The sequence below is a fragment of the Gekko japonicus genome, unplaced genomic scaffold (assembly GCF_001447785.1).
Source record: "Gekko japonicus isolate JY-2015 unplaced genomic scaffold, Gekko_japonicus_V1.1 scaffold139, whole genome shotgun sequence".
Lineage (NCBI taxonomy): Eukaryota > Metazoa > Chordata > Lepidosauria > Squamata > Gekkonidae > Gekko > Gekko japonicus.
The window spans coordinates 1159843-1178634 of record NW_015164186.1 but is presented as its reverse complement, the minus strand read 5'-3'; the positions used below and the strand labels follow the sequence as shown (position 1 = coordinate 1178634).

Below are 18792 nucleotides of genomic sequence, written 5' to 3'. Positions count from 1 at the left end.
CTTAAGCAGCTCTTCAGATCTTAGCAAAAACTGTGCATCAATCAGCAAGTGGAATTTATAACAAATACTTCTCCTGTACTTGCACGGCACTCTTTTACACCAATCTTTTGTAACATGTCTCTTAGTGAGGTGCTCTTGATGGAATCGCAGAGCCTCTGCAGCCAGCTAGAGAACGTGATGCTTGACACAATGAAGGATCAAGACCACAGTTTTATGGTAATACCTCTAGTTTTTTACTGTACAGTGCTGAGGTTAAAGGAAGGAGGCACAAAAAGAGAAAGAAGTTCCCACTTAGCTAAGTCCATGTTTAGTTCTCTATATTAGATGCTTAGTAACTAAGGAAGGGGAAGGAAAGAGGCACGGTTAATCTTTAAGAACATTTACATCTCCTTCCTCTAGATACAGCCAAACCTTTAACTGTATTCCACTTGATATCTTAAGCCAAACTAAAGCTCTTGGCAGAGGGGGCAGCATATTTAGAACCAGGGAAAGGGGACAAGTACGTTATGGGTGAGATGCATCTAACTTAGTAATTGATTCATTTTTAGGCTTTGGACTGGAGTTGGCTGAAACTTCAAGTGGAAGAACGAGAGAACCCAGAACAAACTCAGATGTGAAAAACATTCACTGAGCAGTGTTTTTAAAATCCAGTGCTAAATTGGCGGAATTGCTGACTACAGGCCATTGTGACAATAGGAAACCTTTACATATGATTTATCCCTACCTGAGAATTTCTTAAATATCTGTACATAAAACTGATTTTCTGTATTGATTTGAGTGAAGTGTCTATCTGCCTTCTTCTAGTACTTTTAAGTTGCCTTCATGAATACAGACCATTTTCATTACAGGTCCAGTGGGTGCTTTTGACATTGCAAGTGGACCCAGAGGAGTCCATTACTCTAAAATGGCAGCCATTCAGAGCAGGTCTTCACATATTACAAATCCCTAAGAGACATGTCTCCTACTTGTCATGTGGGCAGGGCTATGCAGATAGCTTTGATCACTTAGTTGTTTTTTCATCTCTTTCAGTGCCTTACTACCATTTTTGATATTGTATGCTTAGTACTCCAAATGTAGCTACTGATTTATACATGAAGAGGAGGAGGAGATTGAATGTATACCCCACCCTTCACTTGGAGTCTCAGAGCGGCTTACAAACTCCTTTCCCTTCCCCTCCCTACAACAGACACCCTGTGAGGTGGTGGGGCTGAGAGAGCTCTTTCAAGAACTGCTTTTTCAAGAACTGGTCTGACAGAACTATGGCTTGCCCAAGGTCATCCAGCAGCTGCAAGTGGAGATGTGGGGCATCAAACCCGGTTCTCCCAGATTAGAGTCTGCACACTTAACCACTACACCAAACTGGCTCTCGTACCTAATAATGTATTTAGTACTTTTCCTAACCTCTAGCACAGAATTTGCTTTTCTCTGCTGTTGTAAATTGAGGTTATTTACTCAGACCACAGTGTTATCTTCTTTCACAGATCCTCATTTGACATGAGGTCACCTACTTGCCCAGCCTGAAGAGCTTTTAACAATCCACACTGTTCACCACAATCGTAGTTTTATCATCTGCAGACGGAATTACTCTGTTGCTCCCACCCAGATCATTTCTTCATAAATTTATTACAAAATTTAGCTGCTTACTTCTTTTCCTTCTCTTTGCTTCCTGTCCTTTAATAGACTCTGATCTACAAGAGGTCATTTTACTGCACGACTGCTAGGTTTACTAAGAAGCCTTTCAGGGACTTTGTCAAGTTTTTTTTGGAAGTCCATGTCCTTATCCATATGTGTAACTCTCAGAACTCCAGAAAGTTGGTAAGTCAGGATTTCTGATGCTGATTCTTCCTATCTTTAAATTCTACCAATTTACCTAGAATAGACATTGTTTTGTTCCCTGAATTTCTATTAGATCCTTTTAAAAATAGGTATTGTATTCACTATCTTCACCTGCAGGGGCAAATTTTAGCAATTTTAATATCTGTTAGACCAAAAATTGCATATTTTACTTCCTTAGCAATTCACAGGTGTATGTTTGACTTAACTAGGCTTTAGTTTATCCAGCAACCCTAAAACTCAGTTTCTTAACTTGGTTGTTTTGTGACAGCAGTGACAGCCCCACATTTATCATAACAGCCTCAAAGAATGCATTCATTCCGTCTTGCCATCCTTTCACTCATTAGCCTCATGAGCCGCCGCCCCCCCCCCCTCCGGTGGCTTTCCCGCTTCTGATTTAGAGAAAACGTATGGTCCTTATGCTCTTCAGCCGTTTTGTCAACTCAGCTTGGTTTTGGCACAGCCTGTGCTCCTTGTGGATTAAAAGAATTTTAAGGCATTCTGAAGGGATTTGACTCTTTACCCTACGTTTGGGGTGGAGACCCTGGACCATCTGTTTCCAGACTAACAGGACATTTTATCCAAGTTTAATAGTCTTGAAATCTTAAGGCATTAAGGAGCTTTTTCTTCCTGAGGGAACAGTACCCTTTTCTAGAGCTTGAAGAACCTATCGAAAGTGTTCTGTTGTCAGACAAACCACCCTCTGCTGCAGAAAGATGGCCCTTGCTTTTCCCACAGCCTAAACTGCATGAGGGGGGGTTTACAACTCAGGGCAGCCATGCCATACAAGCTGGATTCCCAAAACAAAGTTAACTTTTTCAACCTTCTGTAATTAGGGGTGATCATTTGCAGGGATGGATACTTGCTGAAAGCTATGCAGTACCTACAATGCAAATGGGACAAATAACCCCTAGCTAGTTACCTCCAATTCACTGAAGAGACGTAACATTTATAGACTTGCATTTTATGCTACACCCATCAGCAGATTTGTGGATACAAATGCAACCCCATCCCCTCAAAAAGCTGCTTTTCTTAGTTTGCTAGCTTGGCCCTTTGCATTAGTGTTTTGTTGCTAAAAAGACAGTAGTAAGCACACACAGGATAGGTTCCAAATGTGATTCAATTTATTCCACTTTGATGCAAAACCAAAGTTTTCACTACAGCACAGAGACCAGTCATGAGGTGTAGGACATGCAGGATGTGACATGGTAACAAAGAAGGGATTGGGGGGGGGGTGTCTTTCACCAGATGCTATGCTGTTGTCTGAGGAACACATTTGAAAGTAACTGTGAAACTGAACTGAAATGTAGCACAACCATTACAACTTCCATGCATGCCTTCAAGTATTGCCCTTCTTGGTGGTTTGCACTCTCCAGACTTCAACGTTTGGGATTACAACAATTCTTTGGAAGAATATCAAAGTTCACACTTTTTGAAGTTTCACAGAAGAGTTTAAGGCCAGAACATGTGGGGTTTGTTTTCTCCTTCATCTTCCAAATAAAGATCTAATACTTCATCAAAACCTGCATTAAGCCTCCAGCTCAAATCCCAGCCCAATTTTATGACCACCAGAACTGAAGTTCTTGCCATCAATCAGAGCTGAGAGAGTCAACTTCACACCTGGCAGAAAGTGTTAGAAAATACAACAGATCATCATACCAGTAAAGAAAGCATAACAAGGAGAAGTCAAACATAAGACCCAATGATCCTGGTCTCAGTTACAAAACGAGTCTTGGGAAAGGCTGTCCACTAGCTGATAAAGTTTTTCTCTCAATGCCTGCTCTCTTGTTTGCCGTACCTTCTAAACCCCCCCCCCCATTTTTTTCTGGAAATCATCACCAGTTAAAAGCAGTGCAGTATACACTTCGTTTGAATAGCAAACATTTGCTTTGTTTTAATAATTCTACCAACAGAGGGACAAAGAACTCCGCAGGGTCCTAAACCACACCCATGACAATCCTCCTCTATCCCCTCTTCTGAGATTTCACCATGCACTGCCCCAGTAGATTCAATCCCTACCTCTATACCCAGAAGGACTAGAAACTTGTTTAATCTTTACAAAGCCAAGATTCTGTAATTATCAAACATTTATCTTGTTTCCCCTGCATTTATTTCATGTAATAACTTTGGACATAACTAAACTTTTCTCTTATCCACACATTCTGATCTACAGGTGAGATGTAAGCAATATTAAGGAATTTAAATATTTAATATATTCAGCAGTCCACATACCAGGTCGTAGGGTTTGAGTGTAACCAAGTCCAATGAGGCTGGCATTATTAACTTTGGCCTTAAAAAAATTAAAAACAGGAAAGAGATACAGGTTTTTACTTCCTTTTCAATAAATGCACACATGCATTTTCCCCAGGAGACAGTTCGTAGACTCCTAGATCTTAAAGGCATGGAAGACTGAGAACACTGGTTAATAGCTGTGCAACTGCCAACCTGGAAGTGTTCTTTAAATTTAGTAAGGACAAGTTCTTATCCTGCACACAGAAAACGAATTGTCAGGGAGAAGGCTAGGCTACAACTCTTCTACTCACCATCTAGCTTTCTGCATGGAAGAGCATTCAATCATGATAGCCCAGCCCCTTCCTGTGTTCTGAGGTGGTACAGCTTGAACAGGTTTGCCTTAGGAAGAACTAATATGCAGCTGTCACCAATGTCAAAGGCATCTCATAGCATAATATTCAGGCCTGGGCTACAGACACAGCAGAATGAGGGAGCTATCAGGAGGAAGAGTGCTAGGGTGATAAAATGGGCTGTACTACTTCAGGCTGCAGGGGTGGCGTTACATGTTTCAAAGTTCCCCTACGTTAATTACTACCTATAAAGTTGAAGGCTACCACAGCATATGAAGAGCTACACTAGAACCTTTCTCCCTAATGTAGATGATTTTTGTTTGCAGGAAGTTATTACATGGGGGAGCATTAAAATGGGGTCTCACCACAAACAGCCTGAAATGGTATGTTCTGCCTCAGTTGTGCTACATGTGAAGACTAGGCCTAAGTTTCATAACCCCAGTGAACAGTCCTTTCTCATCTTCCAGCAGCTTCTTGACAGACAGCATATAATTAGCATACTGCAAGCCAAGGGGAATGCATTTCTAAAAGATGCTGGTATGTGCTGAAGTTTGCACTGGCTGCCTCCCAACCCATCCACACTACATTATCTTACAGAGGTAACACAAAATGCTTCCATAATCATGAAGATCCCTCTACAAGATGGCCATGATGCAAGAAAAAATGAAGAGGGACTGACAATGACACACGGCTAGCAAGTAACATTCATAATATACTCTTGACAATGGTAACTTTCTTACCGAGACAGAAGCTTTATCATCCAGTTGGTACTTGGTGGCGATACCGAACCGAGTGTTATTACTTCCAGCAGTCCAAGCAAGACTTACAGATGTTTCCACCTTGTCACTGACCTTCTGATAGATTGAACCCCCAAATTCAGTTCCATCATTCCTGTTTATAAGAAATCATGTACAGAGTCAGTTCGGTACTAACAGCTTCCACTTCCACCAGCCATACTTTCTCTCCCAACATCCCCCGTATACTACCATGGTACTAAACTGTAGCTCTTCTTACAGAGATTTTTCTTCTTTGCCTCAGACTCATAGTGGCTAACAGCAGCTTTAAATACAGTAAAGATATTCCTTTCTTGCTCAGAAATTCCACCATTCCATTATCCAAAAATACCCCTAGTTTTCACCCTACTTATGAAGATATAGCAGTAGCTGCTGAAACACACAGTATGATTTGGAATGGTCACAGAAGCAAGCTTTCCTTTTTCAGAGCAGATGTGCCCAACAAACTAAAATGTGCACTATAAAGGAGGATTGTGCAGTTATCTTGAAGGATTGTGCAGTTATCTTACTTGGGTAATGAGCTCCTGGATTCCGGAAAGTTCATGGGTTATCTACACAAACTGGTTCAAGCTCCATAAGAAAACCTGTCTAGTCAACTCCGTGCTTACATGCTTTCATCCCAGAATCCCTTTAACAAATTTCAAATTTAACCTTTCCTCCAAATATGAAGGTAAATTTTAAACAGACTATGATGACTACAGATGCTTTCTAACTAGAGCTTCAGGAGATAGAGACTCTATCTCTGAATATCTAGGGGGGGGGGATCTGTTCCTTTGGCCTGAAATCAGCACCTGCCAGGGATGAGTCTCTGTTACTAGTAACAGCCTGGTTCTATGAGCTCAAAGCAATACTCACACGTTCGTGTGCAGCTGGAAGTCTGCTGCCTTGTACCCCAAGGCAAAGTTATTCTGTGACAATTTAGACTTGGCTGTGTCAAAAGCCATCTGGTAGCCAGCAAGCCAGCCTTCATAGCCCACCACAGCCCAGCCATAGATGGTGGGTCCAGAAAGGTCAATATCGACATTGCACCCTATGTTTAGATACTCCCGTTTGTAGGCTGTCTTCAACTTCCCACTCTTCTTCCTGAAGAAAGAACAAATTTGAATACCTTGTGTAATAGATACTCGACAGACGACAGTTCTAACCTTTAACCTAGGAAGCTTAGAAGAATTTGGCAGCAACATATCTGTGCACTATCTAATCTCATGAAAACAAACTTAAACACACTGCGATGCAATCATTTTCAGATAAACACACAGAGGGGGAAATACCCTCCCAATGTTCTCTAATAGCTGTAACAGCTGGCTGGATGTGATACACGTTCCCCATATGCCCTGACCTGGACAGCCCGACTAGCCTGATCTCGACAGGTCCTGGAAGTTAAGCAGGGTCAGTCCTGGTTAGCATTTGGATGGATGACCTCCAAGGAATACCAGGGGCGTGACACAGAGGCAGGCAATGGCAAACCACCTCTGAAACATCTCTTGCCTTAAAAAAAAAACAAGTCTAGCTTGCCACCTAGTGGTGCATAACACTAAAAGAGCTAGAACTTCTGGCTGCCAGACAACCTTAGGATGTCCTGGCTATACGACACAAGCTGCTATATGATAATTATTAATCATTATTATTATTCCCCATGTGTCAGGGAAAACTAACACAGCTAAAAAATGTCATCTTACTTACCCTGTGTTTGGTACAAACATAGCTTCAAGGTTCAGCTTCAGTCCCTCAACCAACTGAAAGAGAGAGATATTATACTGGGTCTCTTTCTCTCAAATACTCAGCTTTTTTCACTCTCTCTCTATAAATAAGGTCACGATTTATATGTGCCAAAAAGGCTTGGAGCCCTCAGATCCCTTTCACTAAAAGAAGCACCTTCCTACAGCACAAAGGGCTCTTCCACTGAAGCAAAAGGCAGAAAGCACCACTATTAGCACAGTTGACCTGTGAGAGCCAAAGACCAGAGTCTTCACGTTTCTCGCCTTTAAACACAAGGTTCAGTCCCATTATCTCCCATATTCAATTAAACCTATGATGGAATGTGTTTTTTTAATTGCACTCTGCCGCTGTACATCCCCTTTACTGCTCTGATGTACCATCATTTTCCCTTTTCTTGATTTTTATTACAATAGACTACTTATTCGAGTTGCCTATTATTTACGGCCTCATTCTGGTTCTTCCCCCCATTCCCTCAATCTTAAGATTTGTATCAGTCCTATTAAGAAAACACACAGGGGTCCTTTGATTTCCTCCACTTCTCTCAGATGCCATCTCTTCTTACCTTATCCTCCATGGACACTTCCGTCCCCAGGGTGTTGTCCGTGTTCCATTTCTGGGTGAATGTAAGTCCATAATCCTTGAAGTTATATTTGGTCTCTAGGCTGCCTGAGGCCTTGCCCGTGTCTGTGTTGGAAGAGCCAGTGGTGGTAAATTCCTGTAAATATACCACATTTTAATTAAAAAAGAAAAGAGCGGGGGGGGGGGGGGTTAAATGTGATTCTGACAAATCATGTAACCTTAACTCTGCCTAAACAACATGGGTTACAGAAACCAGGCACATAAAATAATATTTATTTACATAACCCACTAGGCTCTACTGCCCCTACCAGCAGAGAGGCTTGTTCCTGACAAGCACCCCCTTGTAGCTGCCTTAACTCCTCTCGCCAAGTGAAAGGAGCAGCTGATTTGTACCAAAACTCCACGGGCACATCAGAGCACCCATAAAGCTCCGGAGGGTCTGCAAAGACACAAGCTGAAAGCCTTAGTCCTGTTTTGCAAGACAGATAAACACTGCCGACAAACAACAGTTCTTACTGAAAAGGTTGCCTACAACATGTCTGTGTTAGTCACTTAGGATAAAAGTAGATGAGGCATTTTTCAGCAAAACCAGGTCTGGATTTCTGGGACCCAACTTGCTTTCCCTGCAGTCACACAGCAACTGCAGGGAATTTTTAAAGCACTGCAGAGGATAGTGTCAGATCGGGACAATGGCATAGGAAAAAGGAGGGGCTTCTGTCTCCCCCCCCCCCTTGCCATTTTCACCAAGGAGAAATGGCTCCATGTCCTCAATCCAAATGAGAACCCCTGCAGTACTTAAAAAAATTAGTTCCCTGCAGCTTCCCTGTAACTTATCAGGAAAGGGAGTCTGCTCCAGTGAACCCAGGTCTGGCTAATTTAAAAACGTCATCTCTAATTTGGTCCTCAAGGTGGGGAGGGAGACAACACCAGCTTTCTGTGGCTGGTTGGAGGCAATTCTTCTCTTTCAAAGGCACCCAGGCAAGTAGCTATTTATAAGCCTGATCACTGTCAGGCTTATAACCTATGGCTATATTGTGAGGTCCAGGTCTGTCTCAATTTATACTTATACAGTACTTAGTGTGTAGGTGTAAGGTGTAATGTTGCTCAACTGGTCCTACTTAAAACAAGTTCCTGACAACAGTTTACTGTCCAAAAACAAAAAACCAACCCAGAAGGAAGAGAAAAAAGGAAGAAAATTCTAGCTCAGAAATTTGAATTAGCTTCAAAACGCTGCTTTCCCTTTCATCTTACAGGAGTGGGAATATCTGTGACAGGCTGTTTTTGTAATGTTTAAAACGTGAGCATTTCAAATCATGACCAGTTATTTAGAAATAACTTCTATCTCATATTTCGGTAGCTGAAAAGACACAAATGCAGGAGAAACTTGTTTCTTAAATCTCCTCCTTCGCAACAGACAGAAGAAAAAGAACCTTGTCCTATGATCAAAAGGAAGGCTTCTCTGGCAGCTCACACAAGGCCTCCTCCTTCAGGGTGAGAAAAGAGTGCATCTAACATGTGTTACTATTAATCTGACAACTGTCATGATGAGCAATGTAGTGATCATCACTAATACCCTCTGCCTCTTGAATGCGGCTTAGCTAGCCTGAACTAATCCCCAATTAATTTAGAAAAATGTTTATCCCAGCTTTCCATAGGTAGCACAAGGCAACTAACAACATGCTTGTTTGCTTTCTTTCAATCATATCACAACACATCAGAATCCAAGAGCACCAACGAGGCCCGGCCCAGCACAAAACCCTCCCAAAGCAGCATTGACAGCAGCCAAAATAATAAAGAGGAAGTCATCTAGAAAAGTAGTGCTTTGCAAGCCCTTCTGAAGGAGAACAGAGAAGGAGTCTTGCGTGTGGCTTTGGAAAGAGATCCCACCTGGTGGGGCAATACAAAAAACATTCTAGTTTCCAGGGGAAACCATATGAATTGTGGCCCTAGGTAGGAAGCAACTAGTATATATATATGTAAACCGCTCAGAGACCCTCCGGGGTCAAGGGCGGTATATAAATTGAATGTAATAAATAAATAATAAATAATAACACAAGGGACACTAATTGGTGAACTTGGGGCAGATCTAAGGAAATACTGCTTCTGATATTTCAGTTCACCACACAGAGGCAACACACAGATGATACTCAGCAAAACACACGTCATGATCCAAAGCTTTGGCAACTACTAACAAAGCGGGAAGGCAAAAGTAGCACCTGAGGCTTCAGCCTTGGCACACACAATAAACTAACTATAAAAAGGGCTCAACAGTGCCTGGGAGCAAGCAATAAATCAGTTCCAAGTTCTGCAGTGAAACTACACAAATCGGACCATTTGCAAAAGTGCATCTGATACAACAAGTCAGCCCAACTTGGAAGGCAGAGAAGACTCCCTTAAATGCTGCCCCTCACACTAAAATCATCCACAAGGCACTCTGTATTTTGGACCTTTGCACTTTGTATTCCACCCACATATTTTCAAGCTGCTCAGCTAAAAGCTAAATGAATTAAACCCCAAAAGTTGAATTCTGACCCACTCTGTGTAGTAAAGATGCAGATGAAAGGGCCTGCCAGAAGGCATGTACAAACTGCTAAAACTTCCATAGCTTGCCTTACTCCTAGAACTTGTTTTTAATATAGAGATAGCTTTGGAATAAGTAATATTGTGGTATAAGTCTGGCTAGAGTGTTAAACTATTGATTTGACTACACTCCTGTCCCAGTTCTTTGGCAGCCAATTCCAGTACCAACACTGTAGCATAACTTGAGTTATGCTCAACTGCAGAGCTTTGTGCCCAATCGCCAGTCGTGCTACTCAATCAGGCATGGCAGTGGGCCATCATACAAGTATATGAACACTAAGGAAAAGCATACAAGAAACACAAAAGCCGGAAACACACTATATTCTTACCAGCTGAATAAACATCAAGACCCAGTGTGGCATGGAAAAGGGAGAAAACATGTTAGTAATTAACATCTTTAATCCATCAGTAAGGGATATTCATTCAAATGTTACCATTTCTACTCGCAAAGCCAGATCCTTTCCATTGTCAGTAGAACTCCGCATTCTTTTACACAGCCATGTCTTTCCTAATATCTCAAACATGGCAGTCAAGAGGACCACTCACTGACCATAAGTTAAGAGATTACTTCATGTTTCACTTAAAGCTGGTCTATAAGATACTAAGCTATACAAGGACTGAGTTGTAACACACAGTTAGTATTATACTGAGGCATGGAATGGGTGCTGTTTATTCATCAAATTTCTGAAAGATGGAGAACTTATGGAAGTCAATGATGCCCAAGGGTCACTTCAGTGCTATCAAGTTAGGACTTATATGGCACCAGCTCTCTCTTCTCACAGCGACAAGTCAAAGTGTTTTGTTACTTACCACTCCAGTGGAAGACTTGGTCTTCAAATCTAATTTGACCATTCCGAACCCTGAAATTACCAAGACATAGGTTTCTTATTAATCACATTGAAAATACCCGTCTTCCAGCAATGTAAGGCTTCCATACTTTGAGGCAGCTGCACAGTTGCAAGAGTCAGGGGACAGCAATTCTGCCTGGTTCCTACTTCTCATTGCTGCTGTCAGTAGATTCAACTGAGTCCTCAAAACTTCTAATTTTAACTAATTTTCCCATCTTCCCAACTGCCACAAAATAAGATATACATCATTACCTTATGGTGCATGGCATAGTTGTAATTATTCTTTGAATAACATTAATACATTTATACTTCATAAATATACAAAAAAATACAAACAATCCAATTGTATGTGTCGTTAACTGACTGCATTTAATTGTTCTTAAAAGTAATGTTTAGGTCCTACGAGTATTGCATGTATTTTAATTTTTCCAAAAAATGTCAGTTATTGCCTGCAGGTTCAGCATTTCCAGATACATTGCATCTCTAGTCAACACACCCACAAAACTCCCAAGGATAAATAAATATCAGTGTAAAGATGCTGCTATACTACTACACTCCAGATAATCTATAACCTTTATGGTCAGCCAATGTAGTGTGGAGATAGCACAGAGCAGAAGAGTGTGTGGTCATTATACTACATACCATATCCTTTGCTGAATACATCCCTGGCAGCTTTCCCCAGGTCACAGTAAGGTGGTGGGATAGCCATGGGGTCTGAAAAAGACAGCACAGATTTAAAAGTTAACTATTCATTCAAAAACATGAATGCAGAGACCATTCACGAATGGAATGGCATAGAATGGCAATCAACTTACAGTCACCTTAAATGTAATGCATAATGAAGAATAAAAAAACTGTATGTAGAGATCTTCCTTCCAGGAAGAACATTATTGGGGGGGGAAAGCAACAACCCAAAATACACTGGGGAAAAGGCTACACTTCATTAGTGGAATGAGACTCCAGCAACATTTGTTCCAAGGGACAATCTGTTATGCCAAGAGACAACACACATCTAAAGCTAATGTACAGTTCCAAGAATAACAGACTGCCTCCTTTGTGAGAAAGAATAACTACTCTCTCCATCAACTGTATACGCTTTTGATCCCAGTTTGCTTGGGCTGGAGTTCCTAGACCTCTGGTAGCTGAATGTGCAAAGAAAACAAGAATGTAAGAACAGCCTACTGGATCAGATCAATCGTCCGTCTAATTCAATACACTGTTCCCTTAAGTGGCCAACCAGATTATGCCTACAAACTGGGTATGGAGGCCATGGATGCCGCTTTCCCCCCAGCTCTGGTATTCAGAGATTTACTGCTTCTGAATAGAGAAGCTCCATTTGGGAAGAGCCATGGCTCAGCAGAAGAGCATCTGTTTGGCATGCAGAAGGTCCCAGGATCAATCCCTGGCATATCTTCAGTTTAAAGGCTCAGGTAATAGGTGACGTGAAAGACTTCTACCTTTGACCCTGTCCAGCCACGGCCAGTCTAAGTAGACAATATTGACTGTGATGGGCCAATGGTCTAATTCCGTATAAGGCAGCTTATTCATATTTAGTGTTCATGGCTACTTCATTAATGGCACTATGTTGCTTTATTATTTTGAAAAGTAGCTTTCTTGCAGTATTCTAACTTCAAGACACTAGATTAAAATAATAAAAAGTAACACACTAAATTGACTATTGGCTTTCCAGTGACCAAATTCTTATGTATCTGGCACTATAGAGAAATATGGCTGCACAGTAGCTTTATTACTTCTCTTTTTTCATGTTCCCTCTGGGAACATGGTGCATGGCATAGTTGTAATTATTCTTTGAATAACATGTTCAGTAGCAAAGCTTCTCTTTTTTCATGTACCCTCTAGAAGCCTAGTGGCCATTCTTCTGACCATTGCTCAACAAAAAATCTAGTCTTCTTAATACTGCTTCTAACATCACTTCTCAAAGGACAACACTTGTCAAACACACAACTGATTTGCACATCTCTGCTGAGAAAGACGTTAACAAACCAGTTGTGTTTTACTCCTTTGCAGTGCACATCTTATCTTAACACATCTGGTTTCTAGCGATTTACCTTTACCATCTGAACTTCTGTAAGAATACATATAGATACCTGCAGCTCTATGAGTAGAAGTAGTAGAAGTAGAACAGCCGAACATGGTTGCAGATTTCTTATATGACAACTTAGCTCTTAAATCATTTACTTCTCAAATGTGAACCTACAGAAGGGCTCTCCTCTAGCTCTTATACAGACCTGTCAAATATGGGGGAAATGCATGCAATATTAGAGGTGAAATGCCATGTAAATTGTGACAGAGACTATACCAAAAGAGTATCATATCAACTTTAACTTTTAAATATGCTTTTCATATTCTCAAAATTGTATTCTCTAAACTCAGATCTGATTTCTTAAACTCGTGCTGTGGGGTGTTTTTTTTTAGAATCACACACATTTATGCTGTTTATAAATTCCATTTAAATTATTTCTAAATAGTTTCACAAAAAGTTCAAACCTTAGGTTCAAAATATGTTTGCTGGCACCAACCATATTCAAATTATTTTCTCTCTGTACTACAAGTCAACACCATCTTTCTGGAAGGAGCAAAATGGGCATTTTTGGAATTACTACTCTTTGTTTATAATGTTCTTAGAAGTCTTTGAAAAGCACTCAGTAGCTCTCAGTCTATCCCATCTAAATTTGGCACATGGATTAATCACAGAAATGTCTATTCTGTTCTATCTTCAAGGCAGAGAGTTGGAAGCATCTGTAAAACCAGGAAATATAGTGAGTTAATATCATTCTCCTATTGACCTCACTTGGAAGTTAGAGGCACAGGGAATGGGTCACTTTGATCATAATGCAAAGGGGGGAATCATATATGCTTTATATAATGTGCAGTTATCCATGTCTCAATTTTGCCATTTATACACATACTGGGATCTGCTGTCATACAACAGTTTCCTGAACACACATACACGTGACACAAGAAGTCACATGCACACATAAAGTGGTGTGTGCAAAACAGTCAACACACACCTCTCCATCTGGACACAACAGAAAGTATAGCACCTATTCAATGTCCCAGAACAGTCTTCAGCCTATAGTATAAGGCACAAGAGAAGGAGAACATTCCATGGTTTAAGAAGTTAATTTTTTGAACTGGGAGCAGCAAAAGGATTCTACTGATTTTCAATGTCAGCTATGGAATGCATAGGAAAATATATCTCTGCACTAATATGCTAGGGATAGAAGTGAGATAACTAACAGTACGCAGGCAGCTTTTGTAACTACTGGCCACTAATACATTCAGAATACAACTTACCTAAGCTGGCCTGCAATTCAGCACTTTCCTAGAATCATCTTTATAAGATCTTTTAACAATATAGTTGTTCAAGAACACTTCCTGTCACATGTCACTAGCTAAAATGTTTGCTTGTTAGAGGTGACCATGTCATATACCTGTCCTTCTGACTACTGTGTTTCATTCATATACCACTTTTTCAGACCTGCAACTTTTTTTGTATTTTTTGTGTGCGCGCGCCTGTGCCTGGAAGTCATGGTGACCTCTGGCAACTCCTACTGGGGCATGGAGGACATTCAGAAAAGTGGCTTGATAGCCTGCCTCTGCCTCCCAGCCCTGGTATTCTTTGGAAGTCTCCCATCCAAATACTTACCAGGGTCGGTCTGCTTAGCTTCTGAGATCTGACTTGCCTGGGCTATCCAGGTCAGGGCTGATCTGCAACTATTTTTATGTGGTTTGCTATGCCAAAAAAAGGACAACCAAAATTGAAAGCAGGATAGGAACAATCCCTACATTGACCATTTATCCTCTCTTGCACAGCCCAAGTCACCAGGTCACGTCACACTGTCTAACTCTCTCCTTCAATGAGAAAGTGTCTCTGTTGTTCTCTCTCATCTATCCCACGCAGCATCCTGCCCTTTAGGTGCAGCTTTATACCTTGCACTGACTAACACAGCCTGAATGAATGGTATATTGTCAAAATAATCCTTTTCCTCCCCACCTGTTTCAACAAATTAGCCTAGTGAAGGCCCCGTTCATATGAGGTGTTTTGGGCCGGGAGTGGGCCGGATTGGAGACGGAGCAAAAGGACGCGATCCCACGCCAACATCTGGCTGGCGTTGCGCTCCCGTCTCCGATCCGGCCCTTCCCCCGATGAGGCAGTCAAAAGTGAACCACCTACCCAAGGTGGTTCATCCGGACGACGCGCCGCAAGCCGGGCTGTCGGATCGCCAAGCGCGTCTTTGCGCCAGTGCATCCCCGGCTCCTAGCCGAACTACGCATGCTCCGACATGCGCAGTTCGGCAGGCTCCCCGTCAGGGCCGTGTTTTCTCCCCGGCATCTGATCGTGCCGGGGAGAAAAGGCGCCGCGGCCAGGGGATCCGTGGGATCCCGCCACGGCGTCTCAACTTTGGCGCGGCTTTTAAAAGCCGCGCTTTTAAAGGCTTTTCCCCTACCGTGTGGCAGGGGCCGAAAGATAGCTACTTAAATCTACACAAAACATTACCGTGGATGCCAGTCAAGGCGCATCCCCACCCCCCTCCCCGCTTGCTCCCAAGCTGAATAGAGTTCCCGTGCACTTGGGAACATCAATTCCCCAGTGCAACATCTGACTGTAAAAGGAACACAGTAGGGTTGAGGGAATTTGAATGCTATTCATATCAGAGGTAATATTTGGTTTGGGCCTCACTATATGCTATCTCAGCACTTTGAGCACACCATGGGCAAGAAACTAAAAGAATTTCCACTGCTACGAGATCTTACAGATGCTGTCTTCAAAAGGTACCAATGATATGCACTGAATGCAATAATGAGACTACGACCACTATGTAAAAGCACCATGGAGACCAACATGATTTTGGGGGTGTAAGCTTTAAAAAAAACTCCCTACAAAGCTCCCTTCATCAGATACGTCCAACATGTATCCGATGAAGGGAGCGCTGACTCTCAAATGTCTATATCCCCAAAATCTTGTTGGTCTCTGATGTGCTGCTGAACTCATATGTAGCTCTTCTACTGCAGACCAATATGGCTACTCACATGAAACTGACCACTATGTCTAGTATGTCTCCACATCCATTAGTCTCAACGTTATCAGAGAAGCAGAATTAATCACAAAACTGGTGAAAGTTGAGTATATCTGACTGAAATAGCACTCAATCTAAGTCTTATTACTTCAGTGCAATCTAGCCTGTCCTGTAGTTCAAGTCCCACTTGCATGCATCTCATCAACTAAGGCTAAGATTCTGAAAAGAAGTGACTAACACTGGGCTTTCTGAGGGGATCAAAACCTTCTCCAGTACCAGCTTCCTCCTGAAAGATGATTTGCACAGATCACAACCAAGGTGACACATGAGGGGAAAATAAACCTGTCTGTGTACTTAAGGTCACACACACAACTCAGTATATAGATGTATTCCTGAGGAAGAATATTAACCCATATTCTTGGATGCAGCCCACCAATAAGCTTACATTGCAAAACCCAGCCATAGGTATATACTAGAAGTATCCTCATTCCCCATCCCATCCTCCTGTAACCAAAATTGGCATCGTTTTTTAAACATATTTTGGAGTTGTATAAATTCCAGAATGTGTTTAAACAACAACACCCCAGAAGTAGGAAGGGGTTACAGCACTTTTCAGGGCATGGCAGCTTCTTGTATTGCATCTTGCTATAAAATCAGAATTGTGACTTCAATCCACATTAAATCTGTTAGTCTTTAAGATGCTACCTCTTGTTTATAAAAGGTAGTAGTACCACTAAAAAAAAATGGTTAGTTGCCGTGATACCAAAGTGCCCTGGGGTTTGCACATCCTATTCTGGTGTGGACTGTGACAGCTCTGCTGACTTCACAACTCTTCTGTGACTCCCCAGATCTCTCATGCAGACTATCTGAGCAAATGTAAAAGCTGAATATTTTTTCACACACAATGAAACCTCTCAACATTACTAGTGAAGACTGGCTACTGCTATTTAATGATAAAATTGCACTCTGTGAATACTTAAGAACATAAGAGAAGCAAATGTTGGATCAGGCCAATGGCCCATCCAGTCCAACACTCTGTCACAGTGGCCAAAAATACCAGGTACCCTCAGGAGGTCCATCAGTGGGGCCAGGACACTAGAAGCTCTCGCACTGTTGCCCCCCCCCCCCCAAGCACCAAGAATACGGAGCATCACTTGCCCCAGCCTGAGAGTTCCTATCTATACCTTGTAGCTAATAGCTTACTGTTCAAAGCACAAAAAGCAGCAACTTGTACGTGTGAACAAGCACTGTCAGTTCAAGATAGATACGGAGGTTTTCTCTACAGCAATAAAAAATATTTTTTTTAAAAAAATTGCCCCATTTATTCTTAAATTGCCAGTCCTTAAGAAAGCCAGACAAAACACTCAGATCCAAATAACTCACACGTGTCTGCAGCAGAACAGCCCATTAATAACTTCACCTTACAGTCTACACACTGCTTAGGGCCTCTCGAGCTCATCACCAGCTTGTTTGGTGGCTGGTAAAAAAAATCCAACCCTTGTACCCCCCCCCCCAACCAATACCCCCATCACATGCAGCCCCCATCACACACACACAATGCCCTCTTCCTAGAAACCTCTGTGACTTGAGACCTCGGCGACAACCCTCAGGCAGGCAAAGGGGCCAGACAAGGAGACTGGAGGGAGCCTATTCTGCGACAAACCCTCAGCTCCATCAGTTAAGGGACGTGAACCTAGTGCAGGCCAACTCGAGATCGAGACCCCGCTCAGCCGCTCCCTCTCAGTGCGGCCCACTTTGCAGGGTTGTTGCGAAAGCAGGGCAGAGACGCGAAAGGCGAATAAAGCATCGTTTATCCAGCGCCGGGGAACGGGCTTCCCGCCTAGGCTTCTCCCCAAGGACCTTCCCAGCCCTTATCCAGGCCGGGTTTCCCTTCCCTCTCAGGCCGCCACCGAAGGGAGGAGACCCACGAAGCGCCGCTCCTCCCTGCACCTCAAGACCGGCCCCCGCACCTCAAGGCCACCGACGACGAGACCGCTCCTGTCCCTTCTTGTCAAGCTGAAGGTCTCCTCGCTCCTCCGTTTCCACGCAGGCGTAACGCTCGAGGCCTCGCTCCAGCCCCGCCCCTTCTCGTCAAGAACGGACCACAAGGCGCAGGCGCGCATCGTTCCACAAACAGCCCTCTCCCCCGCCGCTGCCGTCACGCAAACGTGTTGACGTGCATTCTTAATCGTCCCGCCAGGCAGGACCCGTTAGTCTGTGGCAATGAAAAGGTCGTCGTGGTGGTGGGGCCGGATGGCTTCCTATCACGGATCTCCGCTTCCAAGGGAACGTGCACAGGATTACATTTATGCTGTCATAAATATCTATTAAAGTGATCCCAAGACCGCGTGACGCTGGTCATATACTGCTAAGACAAGATCGCGCATCCTTTAGTGTTTTAGGGTGTGGCTGGAAGGCGCATGATAACTCCACCATTGCTGAGGCCGACACGTGTGGGTCTGGCCGATGCCTAGATGGCAGACCAAGATGATAGAACAAAGGCCCGGGGGGGGGGGGAATTTATATCTGACGCTTGTAAGACTCCAGTTACATGTGCGTGTGTAATGCACGCTGAGTGTAGTTTGCAGTCAACTCTTCCGCCACTGAAAACCACGGGGGTGTTTGCGCTTCCGGTGAGAAAAACGGAATTGGCCTACCAGGATAGAATATCAGCTGTTGAATATATACCTGCAATGGCAGACTGAGCTGCACGATGCCTTAGTGTTTAGGTGCATGAATTTACACATATTAGAGATAAGATAAATCCATATTCCATGCAAAAATATGCAGTGCAATCAAATGTAACTACCGAATT

The 18792-nt window shown here is 42.8% G+C and overlaps 2 protein-coding genes across 4 annotated transcripts in view; one reads left to right on the top strand and one right to left on the bottom strand.

Annotated features, from left to right (window-relative positions):
- Positions 1-740, top strand: part of IKBKB (inhibitor of kappa light polypeptide gene enhancer in B-cells, kinase beta) — a 30592-nt gene extending 29852 nt beyond the window's left edge. The window contains exons 20-21 of the mRNA XM_015408157.1: positions 126-216; positions 549-740. Of these exons, the coding sequence (XP_015263643.1) occupies positions 126-216; positions 549-617 (160 nt within the window). The 3' untranslated portion in view covers positions 618-740. The remainder of the gene's footprint in view (positions 1-125; positions 217-548) is intronic.
- Positions 741-2943: 2203 nt separating this feature from the next.
- On the bottom strand, positions 2944-18050 carry VDAC3 (voltage dependent anion channel 3). 3 transcript variants are annotated; one of them, XM_015408154.1, is made up of 11 exons: positions 17948-18050; positions 13044-13184; positions 11578-11649; positions 10898-10947; positions 10851-10853; positions 7491-7643; positions 6893-6945; positions 6065-6292; positions 5156-5306; positions 4066-4123; positions 2944-3453 (listed from the first exon to the last, which is right to left on the bottom strand). In XM_015408154.1, the coding sequence occupies exons 2-11, from the start codon at positions 13087-13089 to the stop codon at positions 3362-3364; spliced, it is 906 nt and encodes a 301-aa protein (XP_015263640.1). In that variant the 5' UTR covers positions 13090-13184; positions 17948-18050; the 3' UTR covers positions 2944-3361. The 3 variants fall into 3 exon arrangements, with proteins under 3 accessions (XP_015263640.1, XP_015263641.1, XP_015263642.1); XM_015408155.1 differs by lacking the exon at positions 10851-10853; XM_015408156.1 differs by lacking the exon at positions 13044-13184.
- Between the last annotated feature and the right edge of the window lie 742 nt (positions 18051-18792).